Source organism: Stenella coeruleoalba, assembly GCF_951394435.1.
Source record: "Stenella coeruleoalba genome assembly, chromosome: 14".
Taxonomy (NCBI): Eukaryota; Metazoa; Chordata; class Mammalia; order Artiodactyla; family Delphinidae; genus Stenella; species Stenella coeruleoalba.
The window spans coordinates 50,278,881-50,296,686 of NC_137160.1; the positions used below are offsets into that span (position 1 = coordinate 50,278,881).

Sequence of the window (17,806 nt, forward strand, 5' to 3'; positions counted from 1 at the left end):
TGTCTTGAAAGCATTTTCTCTTTCATTTCCAGAAGGGCGACGTGGAATGGGATTAAATCCCTATGAGTGAGAAAGTTACGTTATATGTGGCCAACAGACTTAAGTCGCTGGGACTTCAAGCCCTTCTCTGTTGGTCAAGCTGTACAGACCACGTCCAGATGGGACCATGTTGAGCCCAAGTGGCTAGGTGAGGGTCCGGAAACTAGGAGTAGAGCTGCCCACAGTGACAGAGGGAAACTAAGGTCATTCCAGAGAGACAGTTACTCGGATAAATTAGGTACTTGGCATCAGCTCTGCCGAAGATCGCTTATGGCCACTAACTATGGCCGAAGAGGGGTTAGACTAAGAGTGCAGCAAACAGCCTACTTAGGAAAGCTGCCCAACCAACAGACAAAATACGAACACTTAATTTTTCTCACCTCTTTGGCTAGGAACGTGCGAGAATCAAATCAGGATTGGGCATAACCCTGAATTACATTTATGTGTGAATTACGTTCGTACATAAACGTATGAATGCCGGCACGTGTTCCAACACTGTGTATAGCCTAGCCTCCATGACTACACACACACGCACACATGCCCTGAAACCTTGCTGTCCTGGCACTCAGACACAACACAAGTCAGCTTCTCTCCAGCCCAGCAGGGCCAGTCCTCTCGATTACTGGGCCGGAAGATGTGGGTCACCACAAGGTCGATCCAATCAGCTGCAGGGGAAATTTGGGCCTGATTTTGCTTTGGCCGTTTTGCTGACTGCTTACATATAGGGCTTGGCTGTCACCTCTGGGCAGACGGTTGTGGGTAAAGAGTTATCTCAAACCCTCTGATACCAATTCTGTTCTGTTTTGCCTGCATTTGAGAACGCAGGGAACTGAATGTTTCCTATTCTCAGTTTTCCATAACATAAATCTTACTGAACTGTAAGCCACAGATAGTATGAAATGATTCTTTCATAAGGAACCGCACTCCAGATCCTTGTCAGCTTGTGTCAAGGGCTCTGCCTCTGTCCTGCCTGCCTGGGCTCACTCACATCTGGGCACCGGTCAGCCAGCACCGGACGAGCCTCTTTTAGCTGAATGTGACCATGTTTCACTTCCCCAGAACAATAGAAGACTCCCCGTACAAAGCACGAGCTCAGTGCGTGCCGGGAGAGGGGCCCGGGGGAAAGTTCAGGTGGGTGTTCATCCCCACATACCTCCTTATTTTGCTGAGTGTTAACTTAATGTGAGGAAACTTCTCCTTGAAGGTCTCATTCATGTCCTTCTTGAGATCCGAGGGCTTCACGTAGTCGATCACCGTGGTCTGAAACAGATGGGGTGACACAGCTCACTCCTTAAAATACTGGTCATGGGTATAATCGTGTGCAAGTTAGAGCCAACTTCTAACACCCTGCACCACCAGCAACAGGGAACTCAGATGAGGGCCACCTCAAGGGCTCTGCTGGAGGCAGGAGCCTGGCGGGCAGGGCCTCTGCAGGTGGACGGAAGCCAAACCCCGTCCATCAGCAGGGCAACACTTAGAAATCGTCAGGAGTCTGTGCCTCTTAGTGCCCGTGTTTCAGCCTGTTGTTCACAGAGTGTGATATCTGGACCCTCGCAGATCTGGGTACAATCCTCACGACCATCATAAGTCATCTGGCTGTGAGAGGTGTATTTATTTAATGACCTCAAACTTCAGATTCCACATCTGTAAAATGCAAACAGCAACGGCGCCTGCCTCATATGGCTATTTGGAGAACTACGTCAGAAGTGCTCTGTGCGGTGCTTGGTATACAGCAAGTGCTCAATAAATGTTGGCTACTGGTTTTTTATTTTTTTAATTGTGGGAAAATACCCATGACATAAAATTGACCATTTTTACCTTTTTAAAAAAATAATTAATTAATTAATTAATTTTTGGCTGTGTTGGGTCTTTGTTGCTGCGCGCAGGCTTTCTCTAGTTGTGGCGAACCGGGACTACTCTTCGTTGCGTTGCGTGGGCTTCTCATCGGTGGCTTCTCTTGTTGCAGAGCGCAGGCTGTAAGCATGTGGGCTTCAGCAGTTGTGGCTCGCGGGCTCTAGAGCACAGGCTCAGGAGTTGTGGCGCACGGGCTTAGTTGCTCCACGGCATGTGGGATCTTCCGGGACCAGGGCTCTACCCCGTGTCCCCTGCATTGGCAGGCAGATTCTTAACCACTGCGCCACCAGGGAAGCCCATTTTTACTGTTTTTAAGTGTGCAGTTCAGTGGCATTAAGTACATTCACCATATCGTACAACCATTACCACCATCCACCTCTAGAACTGCTGTCATCTTGCAAATCTGAAACTCTGTCCCGATTAAACGCTAACTCCCCATTCTCTCCCCCCAGCTCCTCCTGAAAACCACCATTCTATTTTCTGTCTCTCTGAATTTGACTACTCCTCATAGAAGTGGAATCACACAGTATTTGTCCTTCTGTGTCTGGCTTATTTCACCACGCATAATGTCCTCAAGGTTTATCCATGTTGTAGCATGTTTTAGAATTCCCTCCCTTTCTAAGGCTGGGTAATATTCCACTGTAGGTATGTAATGTTGGCTATTATTAACAGTCCCATGAATCCTGAGTTCCTCCTCCTCCCCTTGCCCTTCCCAATTCCATTCATCCTGAAAGACCGGCTCCTTCGAGCTCTCTCTGCGTGCCCTGATCTCCCTTCCTTCTCTGTGCCTTACACTATTAACTCTGAATTAAACTCAGTCTAGTGGGGAGGGATAAATTGGGAGACTGGGATTGACATATACACACTACTATATATATAAAAGATAACTAATAAGGACCTGCTGTATAGCACAGGGAACTCTACTCAATACTCTGTAATGGCCTATACGGGAAAATTTAAAAAAGAGTGGATACAGGTATACACATAACTGATTCTCTTTGCTGTACACCTGACACTAATACAACGTTGTAAATCAACTATACTCCAAATTAAAAAAAAACAAAACAACTCAGTCTGGCTGGATCTCACCAGAGTACTCTTACCCCACCTCCTCAGGAACATACTTTCCAAGGGCTGCAACAACGTGGGATGCCCCTCCTGGCTGGTTACGGGCAGTAACCTTTGTCAGGCAAAGCCAGAGAAAGAAGAAACCACACACCGTGATGAGAAGGCCGGTTCCCGTGGACAGCTACCGCCAGCCTCTTCTCAGGCGAGTGCCTGGCCTTTTCCAGAAGACACGTCCAAGGTCTCCTCAGCAGCTCTAACAAAAGTTGGTGGCTTTCTGTGAACACCCCCATTCAGAAGACGTTTGCTTGGACACGGTTTCAGAACAGGCACATGGAATGTCTCTGGTGTCACTTTTATAACCAAGAGCAGGCAAAGAGCCTGCACGTCCAAATTCACACTGATCTCGGCGGGACCTTCTTTGCTTCTCTGGCTAAGAAAGGCAAACCACAGTCCTTTTAACGCACACGATTCCACCAAGCTTGTGCAGAGCTTTTCCACTTCTGGGTGGAGGTGGACTCGGTGGGTGCAATGGCGTGACTTCCGCCTCGGAGCTGTGGTCTTTCCAGCCCAATCAGGAAGGCTGTCCCTCAGCTGACCCAGGACACACCCATCTGGTAGCTGCCATGTGTCCTGGCAACGTGCTCTCTGCACCGTGATCTTGCCCAGGTGATTTTTATGAGAATCAGATCCTCCTTGCCTAGGCTGCAATGCCACTTCTGTAGGATCATCTTCCCTAAACCCCAGTGATTCACCTTCACTATACACTATGGCTTGGATAGCCAACCCCCTTCTGGGATGCCTTGCTGTACTCCCCGACTCCTTTGCAGCTAGGATTCCAAATACAATTCCAGTTCTTCCTATCCCATGCGCTGGTGTCAGAAAGCAGAGCTGAAGCAGAGGCTGGGCTTCTGTTGTTTCTGCCACCAAGAAGAGTCACCACAGGAGCCCTAGAGTCCCAGTTTCCATTTTGCGGGTGTAGACCACAGCAAGGCAGCATGGGTCTGGATCCAGCAGCAGTGGCAGCTTCCTGACCATGGAGGGGGCAATACTGTCACATCCAGAGCTGACAGCCAGTGCAGATGCCCCTAGTGACCTGGTTCTGCAGTGTGGTTTTGGGATCATTCCGGAAACCCCAACCTAGGCTGTTTCGCCAGCCTCCCCAGTGACTCTATACGCTGTTTGGTGCCCTGGAAGAAAATGCCTTTCTTCTTAAACTAGCTCGAGTGGATGCTGTGCTTCGTAACTGAACCATAACTTACGCACACGCTGTTTTCACTGATGGCATTTACTGCGACTGTAACAGGACCTTACTGGGGGGATGTGGGATAGGGCAGAGCTCTGCTTCCCCTAAAGGCACCGATGTCATCAGTTCACCGCACTGGGGTCCTCCCACGCCACTTCCTGACCAGTCCTAGCTTTAGAAGGGCCCCGTGAGCACCAACAACCCAGCTCAGCTTGCAGCCCTGGAGGTGGGGCAAGGAGGGCTCTGGCCACCCCCAAGCCCAGACCTTGCAGGAGAGACTCTTATTTTTATGAGTAGCCTCATCCTAGCTCTTGGGATACGGAGCTGGGACCTACTTTTCCTGGCAGCAGGAGGAGTGGAGAGCTATATTTGTTTCCATGCTGGACCCTGGAGAGGGGTGGAGAAGGAGGGCCAGTGAGCTGATGCTATGAGACCCTTGGCTCAGCACCTGGCCCCCAGCGAGGGCTGCACGTGGCCAAGCCCTCAAGTTCACGTTCTAAGTGGCAGAATTCCTCTGAACCCCAGCTCTGCCACCTGGAGGTGCAGAGGTGGCACCCTGTGATGCCTTCTGTGAGGGGTTTCCAGCCACAGGACCATGTCCTGGTGACTGCTCCCCGCACCGGGCAGAAGACTGGCTGGCAGCCTGATCCTCCATTTACTGATCTATTTGGCCATCACCTGGCTACTGTCTTTCCTCAACTAGATATAGTACATTTTGGGGGTGAGATAGTCTCTGCAAACTTCCATCTTTCTGTCAAGGCCCCCCATTTCCTGACCTCCAAGTGGCCAGCAGCCCTGTCCTCCAGGGCGGTGTGGCAGAGGGAGGGTGGCTCCACTGGGGAAGGTACAGGATGGACACAAGCCAGCTGGGCCCGCATTCCTAGGGGTTTGCAGCGTCAGGAAATCCAAGGGCATCCGGGGAAAGAGGCTGTGCGTGCTGACTGCTGAAGGCTTGCTATGCCTGGACCTGATGCAGGTGCCCAATAACAGTCATTCTAGTTCACTTGCTTACATATATTTTGGGGGGTGAGGTAGGTTGGCTTCTGGGGCAAAGAAATGCTGCAAAGATTCAAGACGGCAGGAGGATGGTGGCAAATCTCGGATGTCAGTCTGAGTGCCTCAGAACACAAAAGTGGTTGTATCAGTGTCCAGTGGCTGCTGTGACAAAGTATCATAGACTTCACGTCTTCAACAACAGAAATTTATTGTCTCACAGTTCTGTATGCTGGAAATCCAAGATCAAGGCATCAGCAGGGCCACGGTCTCTCTGAAACTCTCCCTTGCTTCTTCCCAGCGTCTGGTAGTCCCAGGTGGTCCCTGGCTTGCACATGCATCATTCCAACCCCTGCCTCCACACAGTACTCTCTCCGTGTCTGTGTTCACATGGCCTTCTTCTCTCTGTGTCTCTGTCTTCTTAGAAGGACACCAGTCCTATCGGGCTAGGGCCCACGTTGCTCCAGTACGACCTCATCTTAACTAATTTACCTCTGCGAACACCCCACTGCCAAATAAGGTCACATCCTCAGACACTGGGGTTAGGACTTGAGCCAATCTTCTTGGGGGACACAACTCCACCCACAGCAGTGGTGTCGCTTGTGACGGAGCTGCTGTGCAGCCTCGCTGTACTCTGATCTCAGCCCTCCATCCCGGGCCGGATGCAGCGTCGCCCCTGCCTGTGAGGCCCCGCTCTGCCCCAGGCAGCTGGTTCTGGCCTTGACCTTGGTCTGAGGGAGCACATCTCTTCTGCCCCCACCTCCTCCACCTCCAGATGGCTCTGGCTCACTCTTGCTCTCATCTCTGCTTCTCTGAGCTGCAGCTCAGTGGGGAGGATCCAGACTCTGGAGCCAGATGCCTGGGTTTAGACCCCAGCTCGACCACTCAGCATCTGGGCACTAGTGCAGGCGGCCTGAACTCTCTGTGCCTCCATTTCTGCATCCGGCTTCTCCGTCACGTGCTTTATGATGGTGGCTGCAGGGCACCAGACGTACGGGCTGCTCGTGCTCAGCTGCTCGGGGCACGTGATCAGGGTGGCTGAATGGGTGGACCCCCCAAGGCGACAATCTGCTCCCAGGCCCTTGCTCAGACAGGGCCTTGCACGCACGCTGCACCTGGACCCTGCTGCTTCAGATCGGCCAGGCGCCAAGTATGGGAAGAACAGCCCTGAGCCCAGGACGACCCTTCAGGTAGATTCCAGAGGGATGACAGTCCTCACTGCCGTCAGCTCTGGTTCCCTCTAGGAAACACTTTCTGGAGCACAGCAGCCACGACTCCTCTGCATGGTCCTATCTGTCTCGAGGGAGCCTTACGACATCCTTTAGAGGCTGGACCTCCCTCCCTCCCTCCCCAACCCCGAGAGACAGTTGTCCTCTTTCCAGTGACGGAGGGTGAGCCGAGGTGGCAGTACCGGGAGGCTGAGCTGCAGGCGCGGGTCACAGTGGGCCCCCGCCACCCATTCGTTCTGGCTCGAGAGAGAATGAATGAAACGGGAGGCCCATGCTTTGTTCCAGGTCCCCTATCAATCTAACTGCACCGTTTACAAAGGCTCACAACGGCTGGGTTTTGCCAGTGCGCGTGCGTCCCTATGAATCAAAGTGCCAATAAATGGGCTGTGGTCCCCTACTGGTCTGGTACAGACCGGGTGACCACTGTGCTCAGTGCCACTAAATTCCAGGCCACGGGATGTGCCAAGTGCAGGGGTCCTTGCGGCCCCAGCAGTGGCCAACAGCTGGGCCCAGCTGCATGAGGGATGGGCAGCTCCATCCCTGGCGCCTGTGATTCGCAGGGTGGGGTGGAGCGAGAGATCACTTAAATGCACTTTCTCGCAGCTGCCTGGCTACAGGGAAGCTGTGTGTGCACAGCTGCAGAAAGAAGAAGGAAGGTCAGCTGGGAGCAGGAGACCATTCGAACAAAACGCAGAAGGTCCAGGAGATGCAATTCAGAAAGGAGCCCTGCCCGGCCTGCCCCGCCAGAGAGGCAGGCAGAGTTAGGAAAGGCCCAGCATGGGGGCTGACGCCACACAGCCCTTCTGAGATAACAGGAAACGACGGTAAGACCACAACCTAGTTCTCCAGCTGGAAGAGTCTACTGCGCCGCCGAGACACCCTTTGCTTTTTACCCAAACAAAGGCTTGGACTCATCATGAGAGAAGGGAGGGAGCCTCCACAGAGCTGACCTTGGGTCCCATTCTGGCCCAGGGCACCACCAGGATGCCCTAAAGGGAAGGCCTCCCAGGGTGGGGTTGGGGTGCAACAGGAGAGGGCGGGAGGCAGCAGGTGTGTGCTGGGGGTGCGTGCACCCTAGTAACAGTGCTAGAGGAGAACGAGGGGCTCAGAGCTGACAGGTTGATGGTCTGATTCCCACAGAAACAACATAAAAGGTGCTTCCACTCGGGGCCTGTTAAGGCTCTCCTTCCTTTCGTCCCCACCTCCAGGGCTCACATCTCCCTAGGGACTCTTAGAGCAGCTCTGAACTGATGTGAGCTTGCTGTCGACTCTGCTGCTGCTCCCCTCTGGGTCAGAGGGGCCCCTGGGGGGCAGGAACATTTCAGAGGAGCCAGCTTCCAGCGGCAGGGCTACCTGAAACCCAGGAGGCTGCAGGGAGCTCAGGGCAGGTGTGCGGCCTCTCTAAGCCTCGCTTACCTGGCCTGTGAAACGGAGGATACAAGGCAGTGATGTCTGCAGCTCTTTCCGGTGCCAACAGCCAGCCTCCACTGCACTTGCCTGACATCCACGGGGCTCCGAGCCCAGCTGGGCAGCGGAAAGCACACGTGACCTGCTCGTTAAGGAAAGCAGAGCCGCGGCCCTTGATGAAATCTATCTCACCACACACAGCTGCGCGCTTCGGCTGTTCTATGTTTATTCCTTTTTCCTGAGAGGGCTGTAAATCACAAGGAAACTACGGGAAGGAGTGCACAGACCACTCGGCCTGGGGCTGCATTTGTTGCTATTTCTACCCATCGGATTCCAAACACAGGACCCTGGGTCTAACCTGTGCCCCTTCCCTTAGGCGAGCAGCTCTTCAGGTTCTCTCACTGAAATGAGATGGCTTGCAATCGAGGAGAGGCACCCAGGGAAAGCCGCGTTTGTGTCAGGATTACACCACCATGTGGACTGGCCAGCTGTGCAAAGCACGTTCACGGTTTCAGACATGTGTCGAGTGTTTCCCTGGTACTACAGGAACTTCTGGAGTAGTGTTTCCACCCCCCTGAGATAACAGTGGGTGGACGTGGCCCTGAGATCACACACATCCAGATAGTATTTAGATGCACTTTTAGCATGTTTCTTAAAGGGTGGTCTCAGAGCACGAGCTGATGAACTGCGTGTGCAGTGTCATGTTAAAAACCACAGAGTGATAATCAAAAATTTGAGACAAATACATAGAACAGGAGCAGATGCTACCTTTTGGTTGAAATGGAAAGCAAAGTTTCGTTTCATATTATTTTTACAAGAAAAAAACGATTAAAACCCCCCACAATACTGATGCATGCTACCACATGGATAAACCTTGAAAGCATTATGCTAAATGAAAGAGGTCAGACGCAAAAGACCATATAGCGTATGATTCCATCTTCATGAAATGTCCACAATAGGCAAGTCTATAGAGACAGAAAGTACACTGGTGGTTGCCTAGGGCTTACAGGATGGGTGGGTTCTTAAGGGTATGGGGGCCTCTTTTTGAGGATGACGAAAATGTCCTGAAATTGACTGTGGTCATGGTTGCACAATTTTGTGAATATACTAAAAACCATTGAATTGTACACTTTAAAAGAGGTGAATTGTATGATATGTGAATTTCATCTAATAAAACTGATACCAAAAAAACCCCAAATCCCAAAACCCAAACCCAAAACAGAAAACAAAACCCACCACGATGCAATAAGCCATTTTATTTTTACACTTACATCAAAAGCTGGCAGGTCTCAAAGCCCCACTGCTCAGCGTTTGTGAAGGCGCCTGGCAGGGAAGTTCCAGGGCCCCTTCGAATCTCCAGAGAGGCCCAGCAATGGTGTTTCTGTAACGCTGAACTACTTTTCTTAAAGAGGGTCTCCCGAACTGAATAAGCTTCAGGCATCTGGAAACCTGGGGGCCTGGAAAGAGCATTGCGAGGGAGGGGCCCCTGGGCTCAAGCTACTTTAGCATCTCAATAAATCCACCTGCAGACAGGTAAGTGCCCATGTCATCCAGACAGCTTTCAGTGAAAAAGAGATATGGAGGGAAAGCAGAATCCAATCTCACGGAAGCCTGGATTAATCTTCCTTTACTGTCTTCTATTCCCTCCTGCTCAGCGTCTCACACTGTCCTGAAAAATTAAGTTCTAAGATATATTCCCACAACCCTGGGGAGACGCTGAAACGGAAGGAGGGGCTTTTCTATGAGTCCTTAGATTGTAATATTAAGTAAATAAAAGAACAGGCACTGTATCACGGAGATCAATCCAAGAGACATCCTCTCGAGATCGAGATAGCTACAGATATCACAAAGTCGGCTTTCTTTCTGTTGTCAATACAGTTCGAGAGGGCTTTCTTCCTGAGAAAGGAAAAGGGTCCAGAAATCCCTTCATAGAACGTTAATTTTGTTGGCATTATCTCAGTCAGTTCTCTTATTTTCTCCTCTTAATTGCTCTCCACACCCACAAGGGGGGGAAAACCACTACCGACTTCAGCTGCCAGGTTCTAATGATAAATAACCGCTCTCTAGTGAAACTTTAATTATAGGCCAGGAGGCACAGGGCAGGAAGCACCGGTTCTAGTGGGAGGCCTCTGGCCCCCCTCACTGCATTGAGAAACCATATGAAGTTCAGGCCCTACAAGAACCTGCATGTAGCCAGGAGGCTCGACATACTTTCATGTTTCGTGGTCACCTTCTAGAAACCGTAAGGCCAAAACCACGGGGCCAGCTGCAATTTGATTTCCACATCTGCACCAGGATTTCTTTTTTTTTTCGTTCAAACCTCTCCTTTGCCCTTTCACAATGGCTAATAGTGGGAGTGACTTGCTTGGATCAAAGTTAAAAAATACAACTGTAACTACAAATGCAACGTCAGTTTCAAAGGGTTCCACTTAAACTCTGTAAATAACAGCCTTCTTTCTGAGCTTCAGGGGAATGTTCAGCTCTGGAACCCTCCCACTAAAAGGCACATCCCAGCAGTGGCAATGACTGGCTTTTTTATCTTCTACTGAGAACAAACATGAACGAAAATATACCTTCAACTACATCCTGGCTGGTAAACATCACCTCCACTGACTCAGAAAGCCCGCTCCTAGGTATTTATCCAAGAGAAATGAAAATGTATATCCACAAAAAGACTTGTATGGGAACGTTCATAGCAGCAATATTCATAATATCCGTAAGTTGGAAACAGCGCAAATGTCCATCAATAGGAGAACGGGTAAATAAATCATGGTATATCCATACAATGGAATCCTACTCAGCAATTAAAAAAAACCCAGAAAACTACTGACACATGCAACATGAGTGAATCTTACAGATACTAAGTTGTGTGAATGAAGATGGATTAAAAAAAACACAGTACACAATTCCGTTCATATGAAGTTCCAGTAAAGGCAAAACCAATCTTTGGTGACAAAAGTCAGAACAGTAGTTGCCTTTGCTGGGAGGGGGTATGAAGCGGAACACGATTGAAAGGAGGGAACTTTCTAAGGGGATAGAAGTGTCCTACATTTTGGTCCAAGTGGAGGATACAAAATTCATGGAACTATACACTTAAAATTGGTACATTTGATTAGCTATGTTATACCTTAATATGAAAAGAGAAAAAAATGGCAGGACTTCCCTGGTGGTCCAGTGGTTAAGACTTCGCCTTCCAATGCAGGGGGTGCGGGTTCGATCCCTGGTTGGGGAGCTAAGATCTCACATGCCTCCCGGCCATAAAACCAAAATATAAAGCAGAAGCAATATTGTAACAAATTCAATAAAGACTTAAAAAAAAATTGGTCCACATCAAAAAAATCTTTAAAATAAAAAAAAGGCTGCTGCAGGATTTGATGGGGTAGAAGGACTACAGCTCATCACTGTAAAGCTTGCTTGATTCTGTAAAGGCCACACCAACACCTCAGACCCTGAAATTCCACAGGTATAGGATACCCCAAAACCCAGGACAACAGTCCCTCATTCTCAGATCTGGGCCTCTGCTTGGCTGGCCGAAATTAAACTGCCCTGGGGGCCTCGCGGGGACAGGCATAAGGCAGCAGGACCCCAGAGGCCTTGGAGGTTGATATTTAGGGAGGTGTGTGGCGCTGCTCAGACAGTCAGCCTGTGAGGGACTTGCTGGTTCCCTTCCCCAACTTCCACAGCAGGGAGCCGGGGAGGGGGAGGAAGGAGCGGGGCTGCACAGGCTTCTCACAGGGCTGAGTCCGCCTGCAGGGGGAGCCCTGCCCACCATGAGGGTTCACCCCGCAGCAGGAACGCTCCAAGCTGTGTCACTGCGTCAGCTCTTCCTACCCACCTACAGGCCAAGATGTGCCCCAGACCCTCAAAGAGGGCCTTTAACACCTGGATTAGATGACCCTGTAGCTCCCTCTGTCCACCTTAGTAGCCGGCGCCTACTGACAAGGGCAGCTCCCTGAGCACGGGGTCAAGTTAGCGCAGAAAATTGGTCAGGATCGTCATTCTATTGACTTCCGTGTGTGCGTGCGTGCGTGCGTGCGTGTGTGTGTGTGTGTGTGTGTGTGTGTGTGTGTGTGTATAAAGGGCAGTGACTGTTACTGTTAAAAATATCCATTTTACACAAGATCAACCTCTTGCACACTTCAGGCTCTTGCACATGGGGCCATCCTCCCAGGGCCTGGCAGGCCTCTCTCCCCTCAGCGTTCACCTTTTCATGTCTTCAGGGGAGCCTTCCTTGAGGCCCACCTCCAACCCCTAACCCTCCTTGTCATTCTTCACCACTTTTCTAAGATGACTCCTTCCTTACCCTCCTCACTACAGTGACTTGTGTACTGTCTGCTGTCTGACTTCTCCACTCTAAGGTCGAGAATAGGGTTGGTGGCTGGTTTGTCCTCCACTGTATAAGGAAGCACCTCGCCTGGCACATAGTAGGGCCTCGGTCAATACTGGTTAGATGGACAAATTCTATACCTAGTACCCAACACAAGATAAAGCAAGCAAACCAAAGCCAAACCCCCTACTCTTGCTCTTGCAAGTTCAGTGCCAAAATGCATGTGAAACAGCCCCGGAAGCCACGTCTGCTTCTAGAGAGGAAGTCTCCTGGAAGCCAGTCTGAGGCAGTTTGTAACCATGACATGCACGTCAGGGCTGAAAAGTGGACGGCCCACGTTTTATCAAAGTACCAATATCTGTGGCCAGAGCAGAAGGAGATGTAGGTCTTATGAAGCTGACCTACAGGCAAATGCAGTTCACGAGCAATTTCATTCTCCAAAAAATGGACGGTTACAGGAAGCACAGGCTACAGATTCAATGTAGTGAACTGAAAAATGACCCACTTGGGACGATAAAACGAGGAGGGTAGGACACACACACTGACCTGGCAGGTCGTCTAGCGCACTGTCTGGTGGAGCTGGGGAATGATCCGTCTGCACAGGTGTGCACATGTAGACTACAGCCCAGAACCTCGAAGCTCACAATTAAATCATTTAAAGAAAAAAAAAAAAAAAATCAGAGCCACACCAGCCAGACACCAGGCCTATAAAAGGAGAGGTCGATGTGATCACCAGACGTAACATGACTACAGAAGAGCTCCCCTCCAAACCCCAACGCCAATCAAAAACAGTGCACCTTCTTATTCTCTTGGTTACCTAGAAATCTGTTAAACTGTTGGCCCAGAGAATCATCTTCACGTTTTACCCTGAGGGGGGTTCTGCCACTGGCTGATGAGGGACGTGGATTCAGAGGCACAGTAGGAAGAGTGTTAAGCCCAGGGTTCTAGCCTCAGCCCCTCACTTCCTGTCTGTCAACTCTGACAGCCTCACTCAGACTCCCCGAGCCACAGTTTCCTGCCCAAATTACTTAATAAAGTGAACCTTAATAAATAAAGCAGTGAACAACATGAAGAACCCTTACTGTTACACAAGTCACGAACTTTCAGTTGCTCCCTCCATGACATCAGGGTAAGGATTCTGGTCATTTATCGGACACTTATTATGGGCCAGCTGATACGGACAAGCCCTCGTTTTTAGAAAGAAGTAAATAATCTAACAGGTCACAGGCAGAAAAAAAATAACTCTATATGGCTCTGGTTTTGCTTTCTGTGTTAGGAGTTGGAGAATAAGGACAGGAGAGAGAGGAGACAGGGCAATTTTAAACAAAATGCCTTTGGCGATTCATTCTGATTCAATGTGGCATTTTATTTTATTTTATGTTTTAAAATATTTATTTACTTATTTATTATTATTATTTTTTAATGATATTTAATTTATTTATCTTATTTATTTATTTTTGGCTGCACTGGGCCTCCGTGGCTGCGTGCGGGCTTTCTCTAGCTGCGGCGAGCGGGGTCTACTCTTCGTTGTGGTGCACGGGCTTCTCATTGCAGTGGCTTCTCTCGTTGCGGAGCATGGACTCTAGGCGTGTGGGCTTTAGTAGTTGTGGCTCGCGGGCTCTAGAACGCAGGCTCAGTAGTTGTGGTGCACGGGCTTAGTTGCTCCGCCGCATGTGGGATCTTCCCGGACAAGGGCTCGAACCTGTGTCCCCTGCATTGGCAGGCGGACTCTTAACAACTGCGCCACCAGGGAAGCCCCTAAAATATTTATTTATTTATTTTAATTTTGGCCGCGTCGGGTCTTAGTTGTGGCATGCAGGATCTTTCGTTCCGGCGCGCAGGCTTCTCTCTAATTGTGGTGCACGGGCTCCAGAGCGCGTGGGCTCTGTAGTTGCGGTACACGGGCTCATTAGTTGCTGGAGTGCGGGCTCAGGTGCCCCGCGGCATGTGGGATCTTCGTTCCCAGACCAGGGATCGAACCCGCGTCCCCTGCATTGGAAGGCAGATTCTGAACCACTGGACCACCAGGGAAGTCCCTCAGTGTGGCATTTTAGAATGATCTCTGAGCTATCTGCCCAATTACAAGAGGATATACATTGAAAGTGAGCAGTGAGGGCCTGAGTTCTGCCTGGTGTTTCTCTGACGTCAGCTACTTGCCAGATGCTCCGTGAGAAGAGAAGCTGGGGAGTTGGGGCGGCGGGGGGGGGGGTCTCACCGCCGAGAATGCTAAGCTTAGAGTTAGTGCATGGGGTGGGGTCCCACTCTGGTCTTTGCAGACACAGGAGCCTGGAACAGAAAAAGGACCCCCTGCTCACTCCTGGGGCCAGGGCTTCTGACATCAGCCAGCAGGGGAGGAGCAAGGGAACCAGAGTAGGACGTTTTCAGCTGCGCTCGCCCCTCCGGGCCCGGCAGGGCGGCGGTGGGGACATCCTGGGTCGGTGCTCTCTACCTGATGGTGTGCGTGGCAGGCCTGGCGCGGTGGGTTTCTCTAAAAGCCCGGCTCCCACAACCCCATAGCAGCCCAGGCTCTGCCCACATCCAAGTCAGGACAAGTCTGCCCAGTGAAAGTACACAAGACCCTGTCAGACCCCACTGGTGTCTGGAGAAACAGCGGCCAGAGTGGTGGGAAACGGTGGTCTGCCAAAAGTAGAAACCAAATGACACAAAGGGAAAAAGAGGAAAAGCCCGTGAAATAAAAACAGCAAGGAAAGGTTTTGCATTTAACACCCACACTGTCCTACTTTCACTTTCCCAGGAGATGATCCTGTCATCCAGAACCCAGTGCCAAATGTTTGCTCAGAGTGTGTGCAGAGGCCTACGGTCACCGAGGAACTCCAAACAGCTGAACTTGAACTCAGCGCTGCCGGCGACGGGCATGATTGGTGATGCCCTACCTAGTGGGGTCCATGGACAAACATACCCTCAGAGGTGAAGCTGCAACCTGCAACCAGCTCTCATAGCTGCCGGCAATCCAGCCTCCTCAAGCCCTCTGAAGTGCTGTACCTGGGCCAGGTGGCCGGAAGAACCCTGGATGTGATGCTGGTCCTTCCCTGAGTGACCCACACGTGGCGGCGAATGGGGGAGGTCCTCGAGAAGAACCAGGCAGAGCAGTGTCTGAACAAGCCCCCAACCCCAGGAAGAACCACTGGCCATTAGGATGAGCAAGGCACCTCCAAGTTCTCCGAGGAGGCTGAGGGGGTCAGCTCCCCTGCCACCCCGCCACCGCCACTCACCATGTACGAAGGAAAGATCAGAACTCGTTTGTGCTTGCCGCAAGGCCACTGGGGGTCGTCCAGGAGATTCGGGTCATAGTCCATAAACTCTCCCAGGTCGCTACCTGAGGATCACACGCAAAATGATGACTAAGGCCCGGGACGTCCTGAAGCAGAAGCAGCCGGGTGAACGCCTGGTACAAAGTTACACTGAAGAAAGGGTGGCTTCAGGTCACTGAGCTCAGAGTCACACTGCTCGCTCTGACCGTCAGCAGGCGTCTCTGCACGCCGGTGAAGTGTATGCCCCGGCAGGGGGGTTCACCAAACACTTCACACTCTCTGCCGTTTTTTCCATTTAAAACAATTACGTATTAATCTCCCTGACCCGGGAGAGCACAGAACCTCACGAGCATGAAAGATGCCGTGAACACTCACAGATTCTAAAACGTGGCACGGAAAAGGCTCATTTTCTAAACCTGCAGATCAAATGAGCCTCCAGTTATTGCATGTGAGAAGCACGTTTGGTGTGAATGGTTCCGGGCAGGCTATGCGGTCTGACTGAACGCAAACCAGAGCAGCTACCGGTGCAAACAGCCGTCAGTGACCAGGGGTGGCACGTCAGCACAGTGCTTCTGAACTCAGCACCTGGACAGGCCTAAGGAGCTCCGTGTTCACCTGGAATTTCTCTGACAGTGGAAATAATCCCGCCTCATAAAGCGTTTTTCTGCCTGTGTGGATTCTCACAAAGGCTTGGACAGGCCAAGCTGGAAGCATGCAAGTCTTCTGCCAGCAGCCGAGTAAGCTCACCCGCCGTGAGAATCACAGAGGAAGTTCTCACGCCTGATGGTACGTGTATGGCCCAATTATTTGAAGAAAGGCCAAACCTGAGGACTAGGAGAATGTAGGCAAGAACCAGGTACTTGGAGAGATGAGCAGCAGAGTGGTGGAGAGAAGCCGGGGAGTCTAGCCACCTCTGCAAGGCGGCCTGGGCATGTCTCCTCGTGGGAGCTCAGGGGCTGGCGACTGAGGCCCCTCGTTAAAGAGCTCGCCCCTCGGCAGGGTTGTGAGCCTGCCTGGCCCGCAATCGGCTTGCCCAAAAGTCCCGTCCCCTGCAGGATGAGCTCACACTCCAGGGCACCTGTCTTCCAATGTGCACAGGGAGACCCGAGCCACACTGTCCACCAAGGCACCTCCTGCTGCAAGCTACCCAGACCAGCCAGGCCCCAGCTTACCTGCGTCGAGACTCCCCTGGGTGCTGCTCGCCCGGCCGATGGAGAGGCTGCGGTGGCTCAGGGTACGGAGCTGGGAGAAGGCGGACATGGAGTCTAAGGTGTTTCTCCGCGCTCCAAAGGCGTTCGTGGGTAACAGAAACTGGGTATAAGAAACAGTCTAAAAGGTGAAGACAAAAACGGGCCGGTGATTAACCCCGGGCAGTGTTAGGTTTGCGTTCTGACCAAGCTGCGTTGCCACGCCAGGTTCACGTCCATATTCTCATCGCTGCAATTCTAAAATCCAAGGTCCGAAAAATGAAATTTGTTTGGCACTCGTTTGTGCCAAAACCTAAACTGGACTGACTAGAGGCCATCTGTAGTTTTAATTTATCCCACTTGGCGTGAATATTCATGTTATGGGGCAGAGATATTAGTGTGTCTGATAACAAGGTACTATCGCGGAAGCTGCTAGGATGCTGTCTAACACGAGAGGCATACATCGTGGTACTTTTTCTAATCCACCAAGTGCAGAATTCTAGAATATCGGGTCCAAAGAGTCTCGGATAAGGGGCTGTGCCCTCCCATGGTCCTCTGGCAGATGCTGTGTCTATGATGCTCCTCTCACTTCATCCTCCCTCCTTCCTCTGTGAACACTCAACCTTCAGGAATGAAGAGGCAACACGTGTTTTTCTTTTCAGCCACTTGGAGAAACACGGCTCATACACCCCGACACGTGAGCTCAAGGCCGATGTCATTTGGGCACGGGGGTGACCAGCTGTTCTGCGGGAGGGGTGACGGGTAGGTCGTTTGCTGCCCCAGCAGCTTTACCTACAAGCAAGCTACACTGGACGACTTCCCCAAAGACACACTTGCGTCGTCTCCATAAACAGGCTTTGGGAGTGTTTACAAAGACTGCCTGCATCCGGCACAAAAAGGTCAGGTTCATATTTCAACCTTCCCTCCTTAGACTTCAACCTAGCAGCTCAGTGAATTGTGGATGAAAGTGGGATGTGACAGCCCCCTGCTCGGTGGTCACTCTCTCAGGCTGAGGGACTCCTAGCCTCTCAGGACCACGGGGAGCAAAAAACACTGTCTAGTAGTGGGATTGCTGCCTGCCGTCACCACCGTCAATGCATGTTCAAACCACCCGCCACTCCATCCTGGAACGTGCACCTGTGTGTGCGCATGCGTGTGTGTGTGTGTGTGTGTGTGTGTGTGTGTGT

At 51.3% G+C, this 17,806-nt stretch overlaps 1 protein-coding gene across 1 annotated transcript in view; it reads right to left on the minus strand.

The window, feature by feature from the left end:
- Positions 1–17,806, minus strand: part of CABLES1 (Cdk5 and Abl enzyme substrate 1) — a 105,545-nt gene that overhangs the window by 3,712 nt on the left and 84,027 nt on the right. The window contains exons 6-8 of the mRNA XM_079943319.1: positions 16,605–16,761; positions 15,394–15,497; positions 1,193–1,299 (exon numbers count right to left, since the gene is read on the minus strand). Of these exons, the coding sequence (XP_079799445.1) occupies positions 1,193–1,299; positions 15,394–15,497; positions 16,605–16,761 (368 nt within the window). The remainder of the gene's footprint in view (positions 1–1,192; positions 1,300–15,393; positions 15,498–16,604; positions 16,762–17,806) is intronic.